The sequence below is a fragment of the Heterocephalus glaber genome, unplaced genomic scaffold (genome assembly GCF_053883595.1).
Source record: "Heterocephalus glaber isolate CG9 unplaced genomic scaffold, H.glaber_assembly_v1.0 deba00001773, whole genome shotgun sequence".
Classification (NCBI taxonomy): Eukaryota; Metazoa; Chordata; class Mammalia; order Rodentia; family Bathyergidae; genus Heterocephalus; species Heterocephalus glaber.
The window spans coordinates 472,916-491,361 of record NW_028258463.1 but is presented as its reverse complement, the minus strand read 5'-3'; the positions used below and the strand labels follow the sequence as shown (position 1 = coordinate 491,361).

The following is an 18,446-nucleotide window of genomic DNA, read 5'->3' as shown; positions in this document are numbered from 1 at the left end:
AAATAAACCTCTCCTTTAAGTTGTAGATGTCTACTATTTTGTCCCAGGGATGGGAGAGTGACTCATACACCAGCCTTCCATCCAGAGCAAGAGTCAGCAGGTTGGCTGAGGAGTTAGTGTGTGGCCCACTTCTGTGGGGGCAGCTGAAACCTTTGCTGTGCTAGTGTCCACAAGCACCGTGGGTTAACACAACAGAAATTGATTTTCTCATAAATCTGAAGGTCAGGGCTGTGCATCCTCAAAAGTTCTAGGGGACAGTCTCCTGCCTCTTCCAGCATCTGGTGGCTCCAGCTGTTCCTACCATTGGCCACATCACTCCAGTCTCTGCCTGCCTCTGCTTCACGTGGCCTTTTCTGTTTCTCTGTCTTGAGTTTTCATCTCCCAGTTCTCTTGTGAGGACAGCTGTCCTTGGACTTAGGGTCACTCTAAATCCAGGATAATTCAGCTCTAACTTAATTACATTTGCAAAAACTTTTTCCAAATAAGATCACAGTCATAGGCTAGGATGTGGATAGGTGTTTGGAGGGCTACTATTCCACCCACTACACTCACCTTAATTAGCATCAAGGTCCCTGAAAAACTGGGCTTCTGGACTTTGTTTTATTTGCAAGATGGCCCAGTTTGGGTCCACACCAAAGGAGTGGCCTCCAAAGACAGGTGAGACTCACATGCTCGAAGCGAGGGACATGAAGGAGGGGAAAAGTCCATCCAGGGGAGAGGCTGTCTGTAGGGGGTCCTCTGACTTGAGGCTTCTAGAGAGTGAATTGCTGCAGAAGAGTCTCATTGGTCTACACATCCTCTGCCATGTGGGGCATAGGTGTGAGCTAGTCAATGCAGGAGGAAGGGCTGGGACAGGCTCGAGGCAAAGCAGGGACTCGAGTGGATTAGCAAGATGCTCAGAACCTGGGGTGCCGTCCCTTGGCACATAGCGCGTGTTAAGGGAAGGGACCATGGAGAAGGATGCCCCAGCCCTGCCCTTGTCTGGGTACTCCAGCTTGAAGTCAGTGTTGCCCCTCCTCCGTGTGGGTCTTCAGATGAGCGCTGAGTCCGTATCCCTTCCGTACCCCGTAGGGACGGTTAGATTCTGGGCTCTCAGCAGATGGGCAGGATGAAAGGGATTAACCAAAGAGATGCAGGTCCCCACAGTGTGCTGGTGTGGGAGTCTCTGCCTGATGGAAAGTTTAAGGCTGGTTTTAAAGGCTCCTCCCAACCTGGTTTCCTGAAACACACCCCACAAGGGTGAGCTGAATATCCTTGGAAAACCAAAGGTGCTTGAGTGAGAGGAACAGACACCCCAAAGCCCAAGAGAGATGTTTTGCAGTAATAAATGGGATTGGGGGCCAAGGAGCCAGGGAGCTGCACAAAGCTGAGCCTTTCTCTCCAGGGACCTGGTTAGGAGAGGAGATAGGAACCTGGGGCCTCATTTCAAACATCAGCTGATGCCTGCTTCATACCTCAGAGCTGACTGAGGACCCAGCTTTTACCAGGTATCGCCAGGAGAGACATGCAGACTTTGAGTCTCTGCAGCAAATACTTGTGTCCCCTTTATGATGTGGGTGGCACCTGCCTTGTGTGACTACAGTGGGCTGGGCTGGATGTCCCGGGATCGTTGGTTCCACACTTGGTGTGTAGTGACACATGACATACACTAAAGATCTTGGTTGCGTTTCGGTGGTGGTCCTAGCCTTCTGCTTCACTGGTAGTTAGGAGCAGGAAGTGACCTTCTTTTCCTTGAGAATCTCCTAAAGCCTGCAGGAGCTATAATGTAAAAAGAGCTCCATGCATCAGTTCCATGCTCCCTGGTATTCTTTAGAAGGTAGGGTTGGATTTAGAAGGTACCTGGTCGGATGTATGACCCAGAAGGGTCTTGGGAGATTTTCTCTGTACCTTGGGTTGCTTGAAAAAGAGGCGTCTGTATTTTTCTCATTGGAAGGAAGCATTAATTATGGTAATACACAAATAGCCATTCTGATTTCTGTCTTCCCACTTGAGCTTTGCATTTCACCAGGTTCATATCTTTGAAGAAGAGTGTGTTTTAGTCAGCTGAGGCTGCTATAACAAGTGCTGCAGCTTGTAAATGTGTTTGTTATAATTCTGGAGGCTAAAGGTCCAAGATCAGGGCGCCTGGTGAAGCCTCATTTTCTGGCTCACAGCTGACCACCTTCTTCTCATTGTAGCCTTCCTTGCCAGAGATAGAGAGAAAGCCAGCTCTCATGGCTGCTTACAAAGGCAGTAATCCCATTCCTGAGGACCCCATCCTCAGGATGAAATGACCTCTCGTAGGCCTCATGTCCTAATACCATGACGTTGGGAGTTAGGTGTTCGACATGTGAATGGGGACAGGGCTGTCAGGAGACTTCAGTCCACAGCAGAGGCCCTTGCTAGGCTGTAATCTGAGGTGTGGCACTCAGTATGCAGTGGCAACACCTCAATTTGCAGGTGCAGAATGGGAGGTGCAGAGAAGGGACAGGGAGATCTATATGGATAAGGTGCCTGATCAGAACTGGAACCCAGGGCCTCTGCTTATAAGTGTCTGCCCGCGTCCTTTCCCTGTGAAGGTACAGACACTGCAGCTGCGCTGTGGGTCTGTGTTGAGTGGGGTCACAGATGGGGCCGCATGCTAGAAACACTGTCAGGGGTGGGGAGAGAACAAAGGAAGGGGCAGGAGGGTGGAGAGAGGCACTCTGGATGCTGAGCTGCCGTTGCCTGCCAAAATCCTTCAGTGCAGCTTGTCTGGCAAAGCCGGTCTCCAGCAGAGTAAATACAGTGGGTAGCTGACGGGCTGACAGCATGCATCAGACAGTCTTAAACTGCCCCAAATCCGCAGTGCTTTTGAAGCGGCGGTAGAAAAAGAATGCCTGCACAGAACAGAGGCCTGCAACTTTTAATAGTTTCTTCCAGGCCTCAGGATGTCCTGATGAGGTATTAGAGGAAGTAATTCAGGAAGAAAGGACAAATAACCGCCTCCGTCTGGAGGCCGACCCGAGGGCTGGCCATTCCAGCTTGCGGAAAGGACCGACATGGCCCCACGGTGATCCAGGAGCCTCCTGTTAGCCCACCCACCTGCTTTTGCTCACAGCCTTGTAAATAACAGACAAGTAAATTTCTCCTTTGCTTGGGGGCAGATGTAAACCACACAGTGTGCGCTGCTTGTGGGTGAAATCATTAACTTTTCCTCACTGTCGGGTAGAGTGCGGGGTACAAATTAGAACCATTGCCTCAACCTCAAAGCCCTCGCAGAGATCTGGCCACCTACCTCCGGATCAGGAGCCTGTCCTCACGACTGCAGGCTGGCAGAGACGACCAGACGGGCTGCCAGAGCCAAACTCACCCCGCTTCTCTTTGTTTTCTCTTTCTCCTTTTCCTTTAGGGTTTGGCTTTGTCACTTTTGAGAATGAAGATGTTGTGGAGAAAGTCTGTGAGATTCATTTCCATGAAATCAATAATAAAATGGTAAGTTGAACTGGAGTACCTGCACTGGAGTACCAGCCTTGTCACCCATGTCGTGCATGCCCGTGGCCAGGGGCAGGGGAGGGCATGACAGCAGGGGTCGACACGCTCTTTCTGTAAAGGGCCAAATGGTAGGTATTCTCAGCTTTGAGAGCCACGTGAGACAGACTGTCACAGCTACTCTGTATTGTGCCACGGAAGTACCCATAGGCCATTCGTACACAAATGAGCGAGTTAGTGGGGGTGTTTCCCCAGAGCTTTGTTTGTGGATACTAAAAGTTGAATTTCACATCAGTTTCATGTCACAGATTTGTTTTCATGGTGGTGGGGATTGAACCCAGGACCCTGCACATGCTAGGCAAGTGCTCTACCACTGAACCACACCTCCAGACCACAAAATACTATTTTTTGTAACCATTTAACAATGTAAAGACGGTGTTGTCCTCTTGGCTCTTACACAGATAGGACAGGGTGGAGGCTGGATCTGATCTGTGGGTTGTAGTTTGCTGACCCCTGGTTTTAGGGTATGCTTTGATTTTGACTTTTAAAGGGTAGGGATCTCCTACCAAACTATTTTTCTTTGGGCCCTGCTGGATAATTACCACCACTGCCCTGTGATCAATTAGATATTTTCTATCCTGCTTCCCTCTCTTTGGCTCTTTGAAGATCCTCTTTCTGCCATTGTAGCCTTGGCAGAAGGGAGATTGGATTAGTGGAATTCTGGGGCGCCAGATAGGCTACCCAGAGAAGTGACCACCAGAGGGCACCATGCCATGTGCAGTGTGTATCTGCTTGCCAGACATCTGATGCTCCTCCCTTAAAGTTGAGTATGGGTGAGAAGCCCCTTCTTTGTTGGTTTCAGAGAAATGGGAGCTCAGCAGGTGTTTCTGGAGCCATCAACAAGTTCTTTGGAGCACAAACATTTTGGTTGGCCTCCAAAGTCACCAGCCCCAAGAGAAGAGGGAGGGCAGATCTGTGCTTTAGCTGCAGCTGTAACTTTGATATTTTCTCTCTTTTGTCAAAACATTCCTTGCTTCTGAAACATGCTTTCAGATATGCATTGTATATTGGTCTGATATGTGTTCACCAACTTTAAATTCAATAATAGAGCTTTTAGTGTGGATAAGATCAAAGCAATCTGCTTAGCATGTGGTGCTACAGGCCTGATTCAATATTTGACTTGCTAATTTTTTCCCAGGGCACTAAAATAATATTGTTCATATTGTTCCTACCCATCATATGCATCTGAAATAAAAATACTATTTCTTTTTGCATACCAGATGTTGGAGACATCAGCACAGGTTAAAGTGGATCAGGGGGAAAAAGTATGTAGGACTAATACAATTTCCATCACAGGCTCTGTCTGTCCCCCAAATGCCATTGCCTCCGAGTTGGTACGTCGTCATGGTGGGTCACTGCTTGCTATTTTTAAAACTAGGGAGACAGAGGACTTAAACCTGAGTACAGTGCCTGGATGCCCTGTTTATCCTAGCCAGGGTGTGCTACTGACGGGCTCTGTTGAAGGCTGCCAGGCAGCAGGGGATAGAAGAAGCAGCAGAGACCACAGGCAGATGCCCTTCTGTCCTGCCAGGACTTAACGATTCATCAGGAAAGGCCCAGCATGGGCAAGAGACAGCTTCATGTGCCACCTTGAATGCAAATGTGCAGTCGTTCACTACCACTGGGCTTGGAAACAAGCCTGAGACACAAGTGGTGGGGAGGACGTTATCCTCCTCACTTCCAGTGGGGAAACTGAGGCCCAGGATCTGACCCAGGGCTGCCCAGATAGTGAAGGAGCATAGGTCTTGAGCTTACTGGCTGCTAGGTAAACTGGTGTCTTAAGTGGGGGGTGAGAGGATAAACCCCCTCATGACCCAGAGGCAGTCAGGAGGTAGAGGTGCAGCCACGGAAGAGGACCGAACGCGCTGGCTAGAAGCCACAGAGGTTTGCAGCCGCTTTGTGTTGCATGTTTGTCAATGCCAGCTCTTCCCCGGGTGGAGGTTACCTGTGTCAGGCACAGGAATGGGTGACTCTAGTGTGAGTTTCTATTTTCTTTTGAACCTGGGGCTAGTACTTATTCTTTAAGAAAATAAGCAAAACCAGAAGTGGACAAAGGAGAGGAAGTGGGGCACTGTGGTTAGGATGCCAAACTTTGGAGATACTGATCCAGATTCTCAGCCCAGCCCCACCAATTGTGAGCTACCTTAGGAAGAATTCAGATATCCTAAAGGGGGACCTAGAGTAAGCCACTGGATGTCCCTGGGCTCCAGTAAAACAGGGCTAGTAGGGGTGGACACCATTGGGATGTTGGAGGTTGGGTGAGATACCATAAGCAGAGGGCTTACACGGTGCCTGTGCTGGGGGCCAGGAGAACATTAGCTCTTGCCATGATCCGTGCCACTGTCCTTGGAAGATCTTCCTGCAGCCAGCTGCCCTTGCTCTGAGGAAAGGTGGAAATTAAGGGGAGTTGGTAGAGGATCCCACATCCTGAATTGCTGTAGAGTCTTTTCTGAGACTCAAAGAAAGGAAATGCCTTTAAATCGTGCTACAGGAATGAGATAGCTGGGTAGACTGAGAATTCCGCAGCCACCAAGCAGGACACCTGGTGGCCACTAAAATGTACAAAGGAGTGTGTGCACATGTAGGGTGCCACGGTTCTCCAACCTCCCCATCTCCCCATTTGACGGGGGGCTGGCAAATAACTGCACCCTCTTAGCATGCTGACATACCGTTTTCACATATTCATAGCTAAGACAGGTCTCACTGCACATGGGTCATGAGAGAGGACCTGAATCCAGGTCTTGCGATTCACTCTCACATGTCTGGCACTTACTATGAATAGTTGTGAAATGAGTAAAGGATTCGGTGAGGAGCTATGTGATTACGAGGCACATAGTGGCTCCCGTAGCTGCTTCCCGTCTGATTTGGTGTTGAATGTCCTGGACATTTTTTAGAGTGAAGTCCCTTCCCCACCATGCACCATGCAGACAGCCTGCAGGGGCCAGGGTAGCAGTCTTGGGGACGCCAGGATAATGGGGACCCCTGCTTCTCACTCCCTGGGCAAGGCCCTGTCTTATACGCGTCATTGCCAAGGTAGGGCAGAAGGTTGGCCAAAAAGACCCCACCCCGAAAGCTAATGTTTTTAGGTACAAATGACATACTCCAATAAACACGTGGTTTATCTCGTTTCATTCTCATGTTCTCTCTGGTATAGATGCTAATCATTATCCCCATGTTACTAATGGGCAAGACAAGGCAGAGGCAGAGAGAGAGTGAGCAATTTGCTCCAGTCACACAGCAAGTGGCAACCCCAGAATTCAGGTCCAGAGCTCACGTTTGTACCCACAGGGCTATATTTCCTCTCTGGGCCAAAAGATCTTCCATGGTTGCTGAGTGTCCCTTCCTCTGCCGTTGTATCGTGGCCCCCTGCAGTTCCTTGGTCTCCTAGGAGAAGGCAGAAGAGACAGCCCACAGGAGGCCATATTGGTCCGGCAAGGGAGAAGGGCCAAGTTCGAGTTGAGAATCCAGTGAGCCACAGATCTCCAAATGTCTTCCTTCACTGTCCCAAAGGCAGATGAGCAAGGGCCATGGCTGGGATATTGGCTGCCACCGGAGCTCAGGCACCAACCTGGAAGAACTGAGGCTCGGCCCTGCCAGAGTGAAATGTAAATGTGGCTCTTTATCAGTAAACACACAAATGTACACATGCAGCTGCCTCGTGACCCTCCGGAGAGGGGCTCCTCCTGGCCGCTGTGTGAGCCCCAGCACGGGCGCAGCTAATAACGCCTCCCGCTGCAACCCCCTGATTGAAGCAGCCCCCGAGCAGCAGGGACACTTGCTTGATTAGTCGCCAGAGCCCAGCCTCCAAGCAGCCCCCTGATGAGCCAGGCAGCTGCAAGGAGGGAAGTGGGACTTCACAAAGCACCAGCTCCAGGTTTCCTCAAGGCCTGGCTTCATCCCACCTCAATGCTGTTGGGGAGGTGATGCCACCCTCCTTGGGCAAGAACTCAGGGTACAGTTGGAAGGGTCCCTGGGTAGAGCTTTTCCCATCATTCAGCAGAAAAGAAGTGGCATTTGCTTTGCCAACAGCCACATCCTCCCAGCATGCTGAGGAGGGGTCTCGCTCCCATTTCACAGAGGGACCACTAGCGTTCAGAGCACAGGAGCTTCCCCAGGGGAAGTGGCAGAGGTGGGATTTGGACCTGTGCCATTTTGGCTCCAAACCATGTTCTTCCCACTGGAGGCAAGCCTAATATTTGGAAAATCCAGATTCCTGTAGCTGATGAATATATGGAAGAGTTTCCTTTTTATTTGCTTTATATGAGGATTACTGTGGGGTTCCTTTAAGCAACTCGTGGGCATAGCTAGTTTGGTTGCCTGTCGTCTTGGAGCGAAAAGAGGCCTGGGCCCTGGTGGTTAGTGTGTGGATGTGTCCCAGCAGCTCCGCAGCCCCTGGGAGCTGGTCAGGAATGCGATCTCAAGGCTCACCCAGACCCCGGTGTTGGGAGCTGCATGCTGACAAACCCCCATGATTTGTGTGCACATTAAAGTCCGAGAAGCACCAGGCGAGGATCACTGCTAATGATGGATACCGTGGGAGCTGTGGGCCATAAATCGTCCACCCAGCATCAGAAGGAAGGCACATGGAGGGAGGGGAGCATGGAGCTGGGCTTGGACCGAATGCCCGGAGTACGTAGTGCGCTCAGCATTGCTCCTCCCTTCCTTTGTGGTCAGAGAGAAACCAGCTGTCCCTGAGGAAGGTCCTTGTGCCCGGGATCCCCCTGGTGCCAGCATGCTCTTCCCTCTGAACATCACAGAAGATCCCACACATGGATAGAAGCACTTGGATGCTCCTGGGTGACAGGCCCATGTTCTTATCCTTAAGTTGAGACCTGCTGGGTCTTGCAGAGGCACTGAGAGCTTTGAACCTGAGTCTGAATCCCAGGTCCACAGCTGGTTATCCTGTGAACCCCCAGAAGCCCCCCACCTGTGTGGCACTCTTCCTTCCTCCTGTGCAGACCAGGAAGCACGAGAACGGCTGTCTTTTGCTGCTTGGGGTCTGGCTGGCTCTGTTGCCTGTGTGTAATCTGGAAGTCTGGGCAATCTGAAGGCTGGCAGGATTGGTGGTAGTGACAGCAAGTGACCTCCCTGTGGCCTAAGCCAGGGGGCAACAAAGTTTCTGTAAAGGACCAGACAGTAAATATTTGAGGCTTTGAGGGCCATATGGTCTCTGTCACAGCTATTCAACTCTGTCAGTGTGGCCAAACACAGCCACAAACAATATGTAAATGAGTGGGCGTGGCTTGCACAAATGAAACCTCATTTACAAAAACAGGCCCTGCTACATTTGGCCTGCTGGCCATAGTTTGCAACTGCTGGCCCCAAACCAGCCCAGCTTGGAGCAAAGTGGTGCAGTGCTGCTTGTTCCAGGGGCCTAAGGAAAGGTTTCTAGGCTAGTGATTAGCCAGGTTCACTGTCAAATGCTTTATGAGAAGCAGAGAAGAGTGGGGGGTCCCAAATAAACATGGGGTGTGGTGGCAGCCTGCAGAAAGTGGTGTCAGAGCTCAGGTTCTTCAGGGAGGGAGCCTCCAAGCACTGATCAGAGTGGAGCAAAGGTCGGAGGAGGTGCCGTCGACCTGGGGGGCCTTCCTGGCAGACGCCACAAACCCTCGCTGCCATTTAACCAGCTTTGTGACTGAGGGGGGTTAGCGTCTGTGCTTGGGCTCTCTGCTCCGCTTCCTGTAGAAACAGCCATGTGGTGCCTACGTGAGAGTCTTGCGGCTCTGGATGTGGGCAGGGCTGGGAACAGAGCCAGGCCATAGCGTGCTTGGTAAGTGTTATGTCCCTTTCATATCAGCTTCATCACTCTTAAAATTGCTTTGATGGAGCAAATATGGACTCCTGGAGGAAGGAGGCCCTCGATAGGTGCTAAGAGTGAGTGAAATGCAGGGTGCAGGCCAGGCAGGACCCATCCCAAGTCAACTCTGCAGGAAGGAGGCGAGAGAAGGAGTCCTAGGAGAGGAGGGCCGCACATCCTCTGGAGCAGAGAAGCCGAGTCCCCCTTTGCTGAATCATCCCTGGGGGAGGTTCCAGAGAACCCACTTCCAAGAGCAAAGCCTGGCACAGTCTCAGCCCCACCCCCTTCTGCTCAGGGCCCTGGGCAGGGGAGAAGAGACCCAGAGAAGACTCCTGTGCTGGGCCGAGCCCAGGGTCTCCGTATGCCTGGGCGGACATCTGGGCTCTGCCCCTGGCAGCGCGCCCGGGGACTGGGCATCCCATCCCTCCCCAGCTGCCCCTCAGCCCCCACGACTGAATGCTCAGCCGGGAGCCTGCCCAAAAGTGGCAGTGGTAGGGGGTGGGTAGTGTGGGTGGAGTGAACGGGCTCTGTGCTCGCGGTCCTATTTGTAGCATCATTCTCACTCGTAAGCCAATTTTAGCCATCCATTCTGCTTCTGTTGCCGTTTATAAAATGAGAATGTCAAATGCAATATTAAACAAGCAGGATGAAGGCAAAAAAGGAAATGCCAGGGAGGCATTTAATAAATGAATCCCATGTTTACGTGGGAGAGGGAGGGATCCCGTGCCCACGCCTCACACACGCACGCGCGGGTGTGCGGTTTGTGTACAGGTTGTGCTAATGAGCGCAGAGTGATCTCTGTTGGGGGAGGAGGAGGCGGGGTGCCCTGGTAAATGTGTGTTGCTCTTTAGGCAGAAGGAATTTAGCCTGCAGGGAGGTGGCCTCCCAGCTGCATGGGTTCTGGCCTGCTTGCCCTTCACTTGTCCTCTGGCCAGGTCCCTGCCGGGAGGGATGGGGCAAGGTGTCCTGTGCCTGCAGCCTCCTGCTTGCCCTTCCATGAGGTATGGGTTTCCGAGAGGGAAGCCCTGGGAGGGGCACCGCTTTCCTTCCTCCCCTTCCTCAGGGACAAAAGTCCTAGACCTGCCTTTCCACAACTTCTTAGGGCTGCTTTGCCCTGCATCCAGGGAGGTTCAAGCCAGTGCCCAGGCCACGCTCTTCTATGCTCTCTTTTAAATGGTAAATGAGGCCAGTTGCAGGGTCTCTGGCAAAGACCCCGATGGGCTGGGTGAGGGACCTACTCCCTTCTGGCAGGATTTGGGCGCCTCCTGGAGGCTCAGGTTGCTTCTCACTTTGAAATGCCCTTGCAGGTGCCCAGAAATAAAGGGAACAGCTGCACTTGCTGCCGCCAGCGCCCCCCCCCCCGCCCGCCCACCATAGTGCCTCTGCTCTGCACACCTTGCTGTGCATGCCTGGAGATGGGGACCACCCAGGCAGCAGGTGGCAGGTGGGGGAGCTCAGGGACAAGGGCTGAACCCTGGGGGAGAGGCTGCTGCTTTCTCTCTTCTCTTCCCTCCTGGCCTTTGGGGTGTAAGAGAGCACGAGTGTGAACTGCCTTTGTCACCTTCACTGCAATTCGCCTGGGCTCCATGTGGAGCAGGGGAAGGTGTGACTCACCCACTCTCCAGGCCAGCATTGACAGCTCGTGGGGCAGGGATCTCACAGAGGAGGAAGCTGAGTGGAGGGAGAAGCCAGCTGCCCTCGGTGCTCAGAGCAGGCAAGGGGGGCTGGGATTGGAAGCCAGGAGACTTAGCCACTAGGCGACACTGCTGAATGACAGATAAGGCCCCCACCCACCCTCCCGTCAGGGTGCAAGTGCTGGAGTTATTGGGGTGCATGTCTCAGGCAGTGTTGGGGACCAGCTCCTCTCTACCCACTACCCAGACTCTGCATATCTCTGAGGGAAAAGCATAGGCCCACACCCGGCCCTGCCTGGTAAATAGTAGGTGCTTAATATTATTGGTTTATGACCTACTTCACTTTGCCATCACTGATTTTAATAAAACACTGAGCAGAGGAAACAGTGGATGAAATTAATTCTCTAAGTGGTAAGGAAATTAATTTTGGAAGCAAGAGTCAGGAATGACTTTGGGGAAGAAATAGCATCCAGTTGGGACTGAAGGGTCAGGGACAGGGAGGAGGGAGAGGGGGTTTTGAAGTTGGGGACCTGCGTGCAGTTGAATTTCAGCTGTGCTCTGTGACCACAGGCAGGCCATTCCTCAAAGCCTCAGTTGTCAGCTGGGGACTAATAAGGCCACCTCACAGAGGACACGGGGCCTCAGTTCAGTGAGGGAATCTAAGACAGCGGACACTTCGAGGACTCCTGTATGCCATGCATCGTGTCTGATGTCCATCATGTGCGTAACGGACAGTATCTTGCACATCATGTACATACATCTGACATGTTATGCACGCACTTACACACACGGGGATGTTGTGACTGCCTAGCGTGTGGGGAGTGCTCAGTAAACACTGGGCTCCTTCCTCCCCAGAGTAATCCTTAGTCAAGAAAGCCTAGATTTCCCACAGAACTCAGCGCTTCTCCCCAGTGGATCCAAGCTGTGTGTGACAGACGCAAAGCCCCTGATGACAGATGTTCCTGCTGGCCGCCACCACCACCCTGTACGATGGCAGATCCATTGCGATCTGCAGGGTCGCTCTTTCTCCACAGGCTGGGGTGGGTCCCCTTTTCCATGGAGGCCTCTTTGCAGTAGAACAAGGCAGGGTGTCAAGTGCAGGCAGGTCCTCCATGTCTGGCCACCTGCTGGTCCTAGTTCACAAGGACAGAGCCTGCTTGTGACACCTGGGGGAGGGGGGAGGATAGAGGAACAGGTGCAGAACTTTCTTCCACTTGCCTCCAGTGGTAGCAACGACCAGCTGGGAAGCCCACCTGGGTTTCCAGAGGGCAGAAGGGCCTGCATGGTGAGGAAAAGGTGTCACGAAGTGCCACTCCCAGGGTTTCCTGGGCCATGATTGCTGTCCTCCACCCCCAGCCAATGACATGTTTCCAGACTTTCCCCTTCCCCAGCCTGTCCTCACCTGGTTGTGAATCCATCCTGCTTCTGGTCCTGGGTGAGAAGAGCAACTCCATGTAATCCGAACCTGGAATAGACACTAGGACTGAGAAGAGGTGGCCTGACTCCGAAGGCCATGCAGGAGGTGGTGCCCCCAGGGCCATCCCAATTGGGAAATCTGCATGCACAGAACAGAGGGAGGTCTCCCTTCCCTGCCTGAGCCTCCCTGAGCCTCCTCTTCCTCTCTAGGGGCCTGTACATTCTGCCCCTCGCCTGCTCACTTCGTACACCTCTTTCTGTGCTCAGAAGGCCTGGTGCTGGTTAACGTACTGCTCTTGCCATCTTGGAACTCTACAGCATTGTCGAATGGGGGTCCCCTCGTCTGTCTTCCTCTGTGGCCACGCCTGTGTAGGGTGGAGTCTGGGCCAGGTGGAGCCAGACCTGCCGGGTCTTCCCTGCTCTGCCAGCTCCTTGGGGCAGGTCTCCTCCAAGTCCTGGTGACAAACCCGCAAGAGCCCCACAGAGGGTCTTGCAGTCTGTGGGGTCCCAGAAAGACCCAGAATCTGCAGGGACGGGCCACGGGGCCCTGCTTGGGAGGAAGGAAGGCTGGGAGGAGGTGTGCATTGTGTGGTCTCAGCTAGTGGGGCCCGCACACATGGAGAGCTCTGGCTTTGTTCTGGGCAGGACCCTTTTCACACTTTTGTGTATCTCCCCTTCCCTTCGTTGGCTCCCTGGGCAGTGCTCAAGGGCTCATGGACAGAGGAGGTGGTTGGCTTGGGCCTCCAAAGAAGCAGTGTTTTCCTGGAATCCACCAGAGCTGGCTGGGTAGGAGCTGCAGCAGGACCGGAGAGGAAGCCACAGGCAAGACTGGGTCAGGCCTCTCAAGTCTGTTGGGAAGTTCCCTGGAAGGACAGGACATCCCCATCCCCAGCCCTCTGCTCCCTCCCCTTCCTGCGAGCCAGCCAGACAGTCAAGGCCGATGTCTGCGCACTGGGGAGTTTGATCCTGTCTCGCTGGAATCACCTCTTAACATGACCTGTCAGCCGTGAGGAATGAAGCCACGCACACTGGCCTCTTCAGGCCGGACAGAGCCTCCTTGTTCTGGGGGGTCCGTCAAGGCTGCAGGCACAGCTTGGGTTCCCTCTGGCCCCTGGGGCTGTGTGCTGACTGGGGCCAACCATGTCCAGACCAAGGGAAACAAAAACCTTTTCATTTCCCAGCGCATGGCCTCCTTCTCACACTGTCAACTGTCCCCAAAGACACTAGTGGAGAGCTTGCCTCTGCTGGGGCTTCAGGTTGCTTGGTCAAGAGGGGCCACTCAGAGTGGCTGCCAGGAAGCTGTCCCCCTCAGAGCTCCAGCACCTTGGCCAAAAGTCTGCCAGGTGCCAGGGACAGGCTGTAGTGCAGGGCATGCTCCCCTGGCAGGGCCTTAACTCTTAAGCAGACCAGGCTTCAAATCCCAGCCCCACCGCCCATGGATTGGGTCTGCACTACATCTTTGGTCTCTGAAGTCTGGGCCTCAGCTTCCTGTTCTGAAAGATGGATCTGTAGCTATAAAGGGCAATATTGGTCCATTGCCACAGCAGAAATGTGGACGGTTAATAAAGAATCGTATCAACGTTAAGTGCCCTGAGATTGATAATTGCTGTGGTTACATAAGAAAATGCCCTCATGTTTAGGAAATGCAAACCCTACAACTGACTCTCCAGGGGGAAAATATATACATCTCCAGATACAGACATAGATGTCCAAATGATAAGGCAAAAGCGATAAAATAGTAGCAGTGGGTGAATCCCGGAAAAGAGCACACAGGTAGGTTATTTTTGCAGATCTTCTGTCTGAGATTATTTCTAAAAGAGTTAGAAATAACCACCCTCAGTGCTGAGTTGCTTTGGATGCTGATGGGAAGAGTCTACCCCCACCCCAACACTAGCATACACAAGAGCATAGTGACCCCAAGTTCAAGGTCTCATCAGGCCTTGGGCGTGTCCCCTCCAGGAGCATGCTGCTGCCCTGATTGTCCTGGGGTAGAGGGGCTTGGCATGCTGTGCTTATTCTGAAGCCATCGCCGTAAGGAATACAAGCCAGTGTATTCCTCCCAAGATTATTTCCTCCCAGGCCAGTGTCAAGTAAAGCAGGATATTTAGAGAACGAAATTTTAAAACCATCCCAGCTACACTGAGTCAGTTGACACATCCCTGGCATTTGGCCCCTGGTGTGAGGTGGTTTTGTGGCTTTGCCAGCTGTGGTATTTGGAAATGGGAGCCTTGTGCTTCTGGCGTGAGCAGCTGGTCACAGTGGCCTCTGAGTCTCACAGGCACCAGTCCACATGGAATGTCCTGCTCACCTCTTGCCCTCTGATCAGACTGCTGTCTTCAGTTACCATTGAAAGCAGTGGCTGCGGGAGGCATTTTGAGAAGCATTGATGGTGGAGACTCAGGGCTAGACCTGGAGATGTTCCTGCCCCCATGATGGCCCTATGAAAAGTAACTTCGGAGCCACTTTTCCTTTGGGTATGTGGTAGGAGCACACAGCATATACAGGGGTCTTAGGGAGTGGCACACAAGCAGCTAGAGGAGGAGACTGGATGCCAGGGCTGCAGTGGGATAGGAGCTCCCATGCCCTGCCCTCTGCTCCAAGGAAAGAGCAGCCCTCTGTGCCCACTGTCCCAAGAACCCAGCCAGCCGGACGCCTGGTCCAAGGAGTCCCTCCCTGCCCTGTCTGCTCACCTTCACTGATGCCATGTGTAGATCTCAGCCTCCTGGGGTTTGCACCCTTGCATGCTGTCCTCTGACTCCAGATCTAGTCTGGCTCTGTGGGACTGCAGAATGTGGTGGAGGTGGCATGTGGGAGTTCCCAGGCGACATCAGGAGAAGCCTTACAGCCTCTGCCTGAGTTACTTGGAATGACATCTCACTTGGAACTTGGCCACCATGCTGTGTGAGGAGAACAGATGCCCTGAAGAAGCCATGAATGCACCCCCAACAGCAGTCCTGGGCCTCCAGGCCAGTTGGGGCTTTCTCTGGCTCCAGCCGCAGCCGCCATCTGACCACAGGCAAGCAGGAGCCCCCTGAGCCAGTCAGCTCCTGCACCGTGAACAAGAATGATCAACAATTGCTTGAAGCCACCAAGTTTAGGGGTGGCCTGCTGCATAGCAGTTGGTGTTTGGGACATGGTATATGGACAGATGACTAAATCCATGACTAGGGCCATGGAGGTGGACTGTTTTTTCCCGTTTGGGTTTCCTTTCTACCCCAGTCATCATGCCAAGCTCTCTAGCTCACACAGGGCCCCAGGGAGGATGACCCAAATGTGGCCTAACCCCAGGGACTACAGAAATGGCAAGCAGTGATTTGTTATGTGACTACTTGTGTTAATCTTTGGAGAACAAGACAGAGGAGCTGGCTCTTTGTCCACAGGAATGAGCTCTCAAAGGTAGAGATGCGCCCTGTTTATCTTAGTGTCCCCCAAAGCTTAGCGCTTGCCAGGCACTCAAGTTCTTCCGCATGGTTGAATTAAGTAGCGGGAGTCTCCAGGAGCAGGGGGGTGCGTGGGCAGCCTCCTGATCTGAAAAATCCTTCAAGAAGCCTTCACCATAGGCCAGGAGAGGCCAGGCTCTCTGTCCGTGCCACTGCCTCTCCCTATTGCTCAAATGCCCAGGACAGGCTGGGGTCCCCCAGAGAATGCGTATGCCATGGCCCCTGGCCTTGGGGAGCCCTCACCATTTGACATGGCAGGTGGTTAACAGAACTCATGTGGTTGGTGCTGCCCAAAACGCTGCCAGCAGAGACAGAGCATAATTAAACCGAGCTGCCAGCCCTGTTCCGTGAGAGGAAGGTAGGTGGGTTTGTTTAAAATACTCCCATTACAGTCAGTTAACCTTTATGTTCCCTAAATGATAATTGTATAAACCTGAAATTTTCGTTGATCATGTTGCCTAGGAACCGGCAGCAGGTTTTCATAAGACAATGCAGTAGATTGTCACCGATAGGGCTAGTAGGAAGTGAGCTGGTTAGAGGCATTATTCCCCATCCTGGTGTCGCTTAGGTAATTATCTGTCTGCCTGTTCAGGGCACGCCCATCTTCCCCTGCTGGAGCAGGTTCATGCAAATGAAATTTCTCAGCTGCTTTTCTCAATGTCCCCTGGGGGCCTGGAGTCGAGGAGCCAGCCACCCCTGGGCTTATGAGAAAAATCTAAAAGACCCAATTTGGATGAATTTATTTCTTTTTAATCACCTTTCCCTGCTACTTGGCAACAATAACACCCTAATAGCCCTATTGGTGACAGCCTATTGCATTGTCTTGTAAAGACATGCTGCCTGTTCCTAGCAGAAAACTTAGAAGATAAATGGTAACAACCTTCACAATAGGAAAATTTTTAAAAGCCACTCTAATAAAACTGTGGTAGAGCTTTTTAGTATTTTTTCTTTCTGTACGATATAGAAATATGTATGATATATATATATATATATATATATATATATATGTTTATTTTCTACAAAGTCACTGTAATTTGCTTTTTTTGTCTCCTGCAGTTAGGAGCTGTCTTGATTTGTCTGGGACTGAGGATTTCCCCAAAACCAGTGTATGTTATCATTAGGGTGCTTTTCTATAGCTGTGTAGCATTTGGTCAGTGTGGCTGGACCAAACTAGCTTAACCAATTCTCTGTTCTTGGACTTTTCAGGGATGTCTGGTTTTTTGTTTTTTGAGTTTTTTTCCACAATTAATGCTTCTGGTGACTAGCCTTATCCATAGGTCTTGCAGGATGAATTCCTATTAGGATGTGCACGTTTGTGGCTTTTGATAGATTGTCAGGTTGTCCTCCTGAAAAAATATGTGCAGTAGCCCAGTGTGATGGCACATGCCTGTAATCCCAGCACTCCGGAGGCTGAAGCAGGAGGATCGCGGAGAGTTCAAAGCCAGCCTAAACAACAGAGTGAGGCCCTATCTCAAAAAAACCAAACCAAACAAACAAACAAAAAAATATGTGCAATTTCCTTCCTTGTTCCCCTGCAGGAACCCTGAGATCATACAATCCGTTCATCACTGCCAATCTGATGGGGAAAAATTTTTCATGCATATATATATATATATATATATATATATATATATATCATATATCTGCCTTATTTTGGGGAAGTATGCTTATTAGCCATTTGTGAGTTGCCTGTTCATGTGTTTTACCCATTTCCCTTTTCAGAAATCTATAAAAATTTTTACGGTAATTTTTACCAGTTAGTTTGCTCTCAGTACCTTAGGCACACTGAGCAATAGGAACTTTCCTGTCACAGTGATCCATCAGCAACTATTGAGCTGAGTGGAACTTTGCTCCTATACCATATATCCTCTGACTCCTCATCACATAAGGAACTTGATTCCTCTTTCTCCATCACTGTTAGGCTGCCTGGCAACCCTGCCTTACTGGACCACAGCCCATCTTCATCAGTAGTGGGATTGAGTACCAGCTAACAGTGCTTGTGAAATTTGTCTTAAAGTAAAAACAAGTAAGTACTGAGCAAGGTCCTAAGGTGCTCTAGTAAAACAGTGTAGGAACTTCAGCAGGTCATAGCATTACTTGCTGACGTTTGTGCTTTGTGTAGTTAAGCGTTAAGTAAGTAACCTCTCGGTGTGCAAGAGGAAAAGGATTAAGAAATTTTAGAGGCAGAAGATAAACAGGAAAGATCAGCGGTTTGTTGTTTTTTTTTCCAGAACTAGGGATTGAACTCAGGGTCTTCTCACTGAGCTGCATCCTCGGCCTTTTTGCTTTTTTTAAAAAAGTTCGTATTTTGGTACAAGGTCTCACTAAATTCCCAAGGCTGGCTTGAACTTGTAGTCCTTCCAGAGTGCAGGGATTACAGGCATGTGCACCACACCTAGCTAAAATGAGCAACCTCTTGAAGGTGCAGGTGTAAATTGAGAAACCAGTATCCCAGCAGATGAACAGAATCAGTGTTTAACCTTATGACTTCCATCCAGAGTGTGTGCTATGGGTTTTATGGAAATGGCAGTGTTTTTAAGCTAGAAATTAGCTAGAGATCAGGCTTTCAACGCTTCCCGAGCCTTCTGATGCTTGGTTTTCTCATCTGTGAGATGGAGCGAAGACTGAGTGGCCTGTTTCGTGAGAGGG

General features: G+C 51.4%; 1 protein-coding gene across 22 annotated transcripts in view; it reads left to right on the top strand.

Annotated features, from left to right (window-relative positions):
- Positions 1-18,446, top strand: part of Msi2 (musashi RNA binding protein 2) — a 373,908-nt gene that overhangs the window by 294,281 nt on the left and 61,181 nt on the right. For all 22 annotated transcript variants that reach the window (XR_015447701.1, XM_087202196.1, XM_087202200.1 and 19 more), the window contains one exon: positions 3,371-3,453. Coding sequence is in view for 21 of the 22 variants with exons in the window: in XM_087202196.1 (XP_087058322.1) it covers positions 3,371-3,453 (83 nt within the window). In the remaining variant the exon portion in view is untranslated. The remainder of the gene's footprint in view (positions 1-3,370; positions 3,454-18,446) is intronic.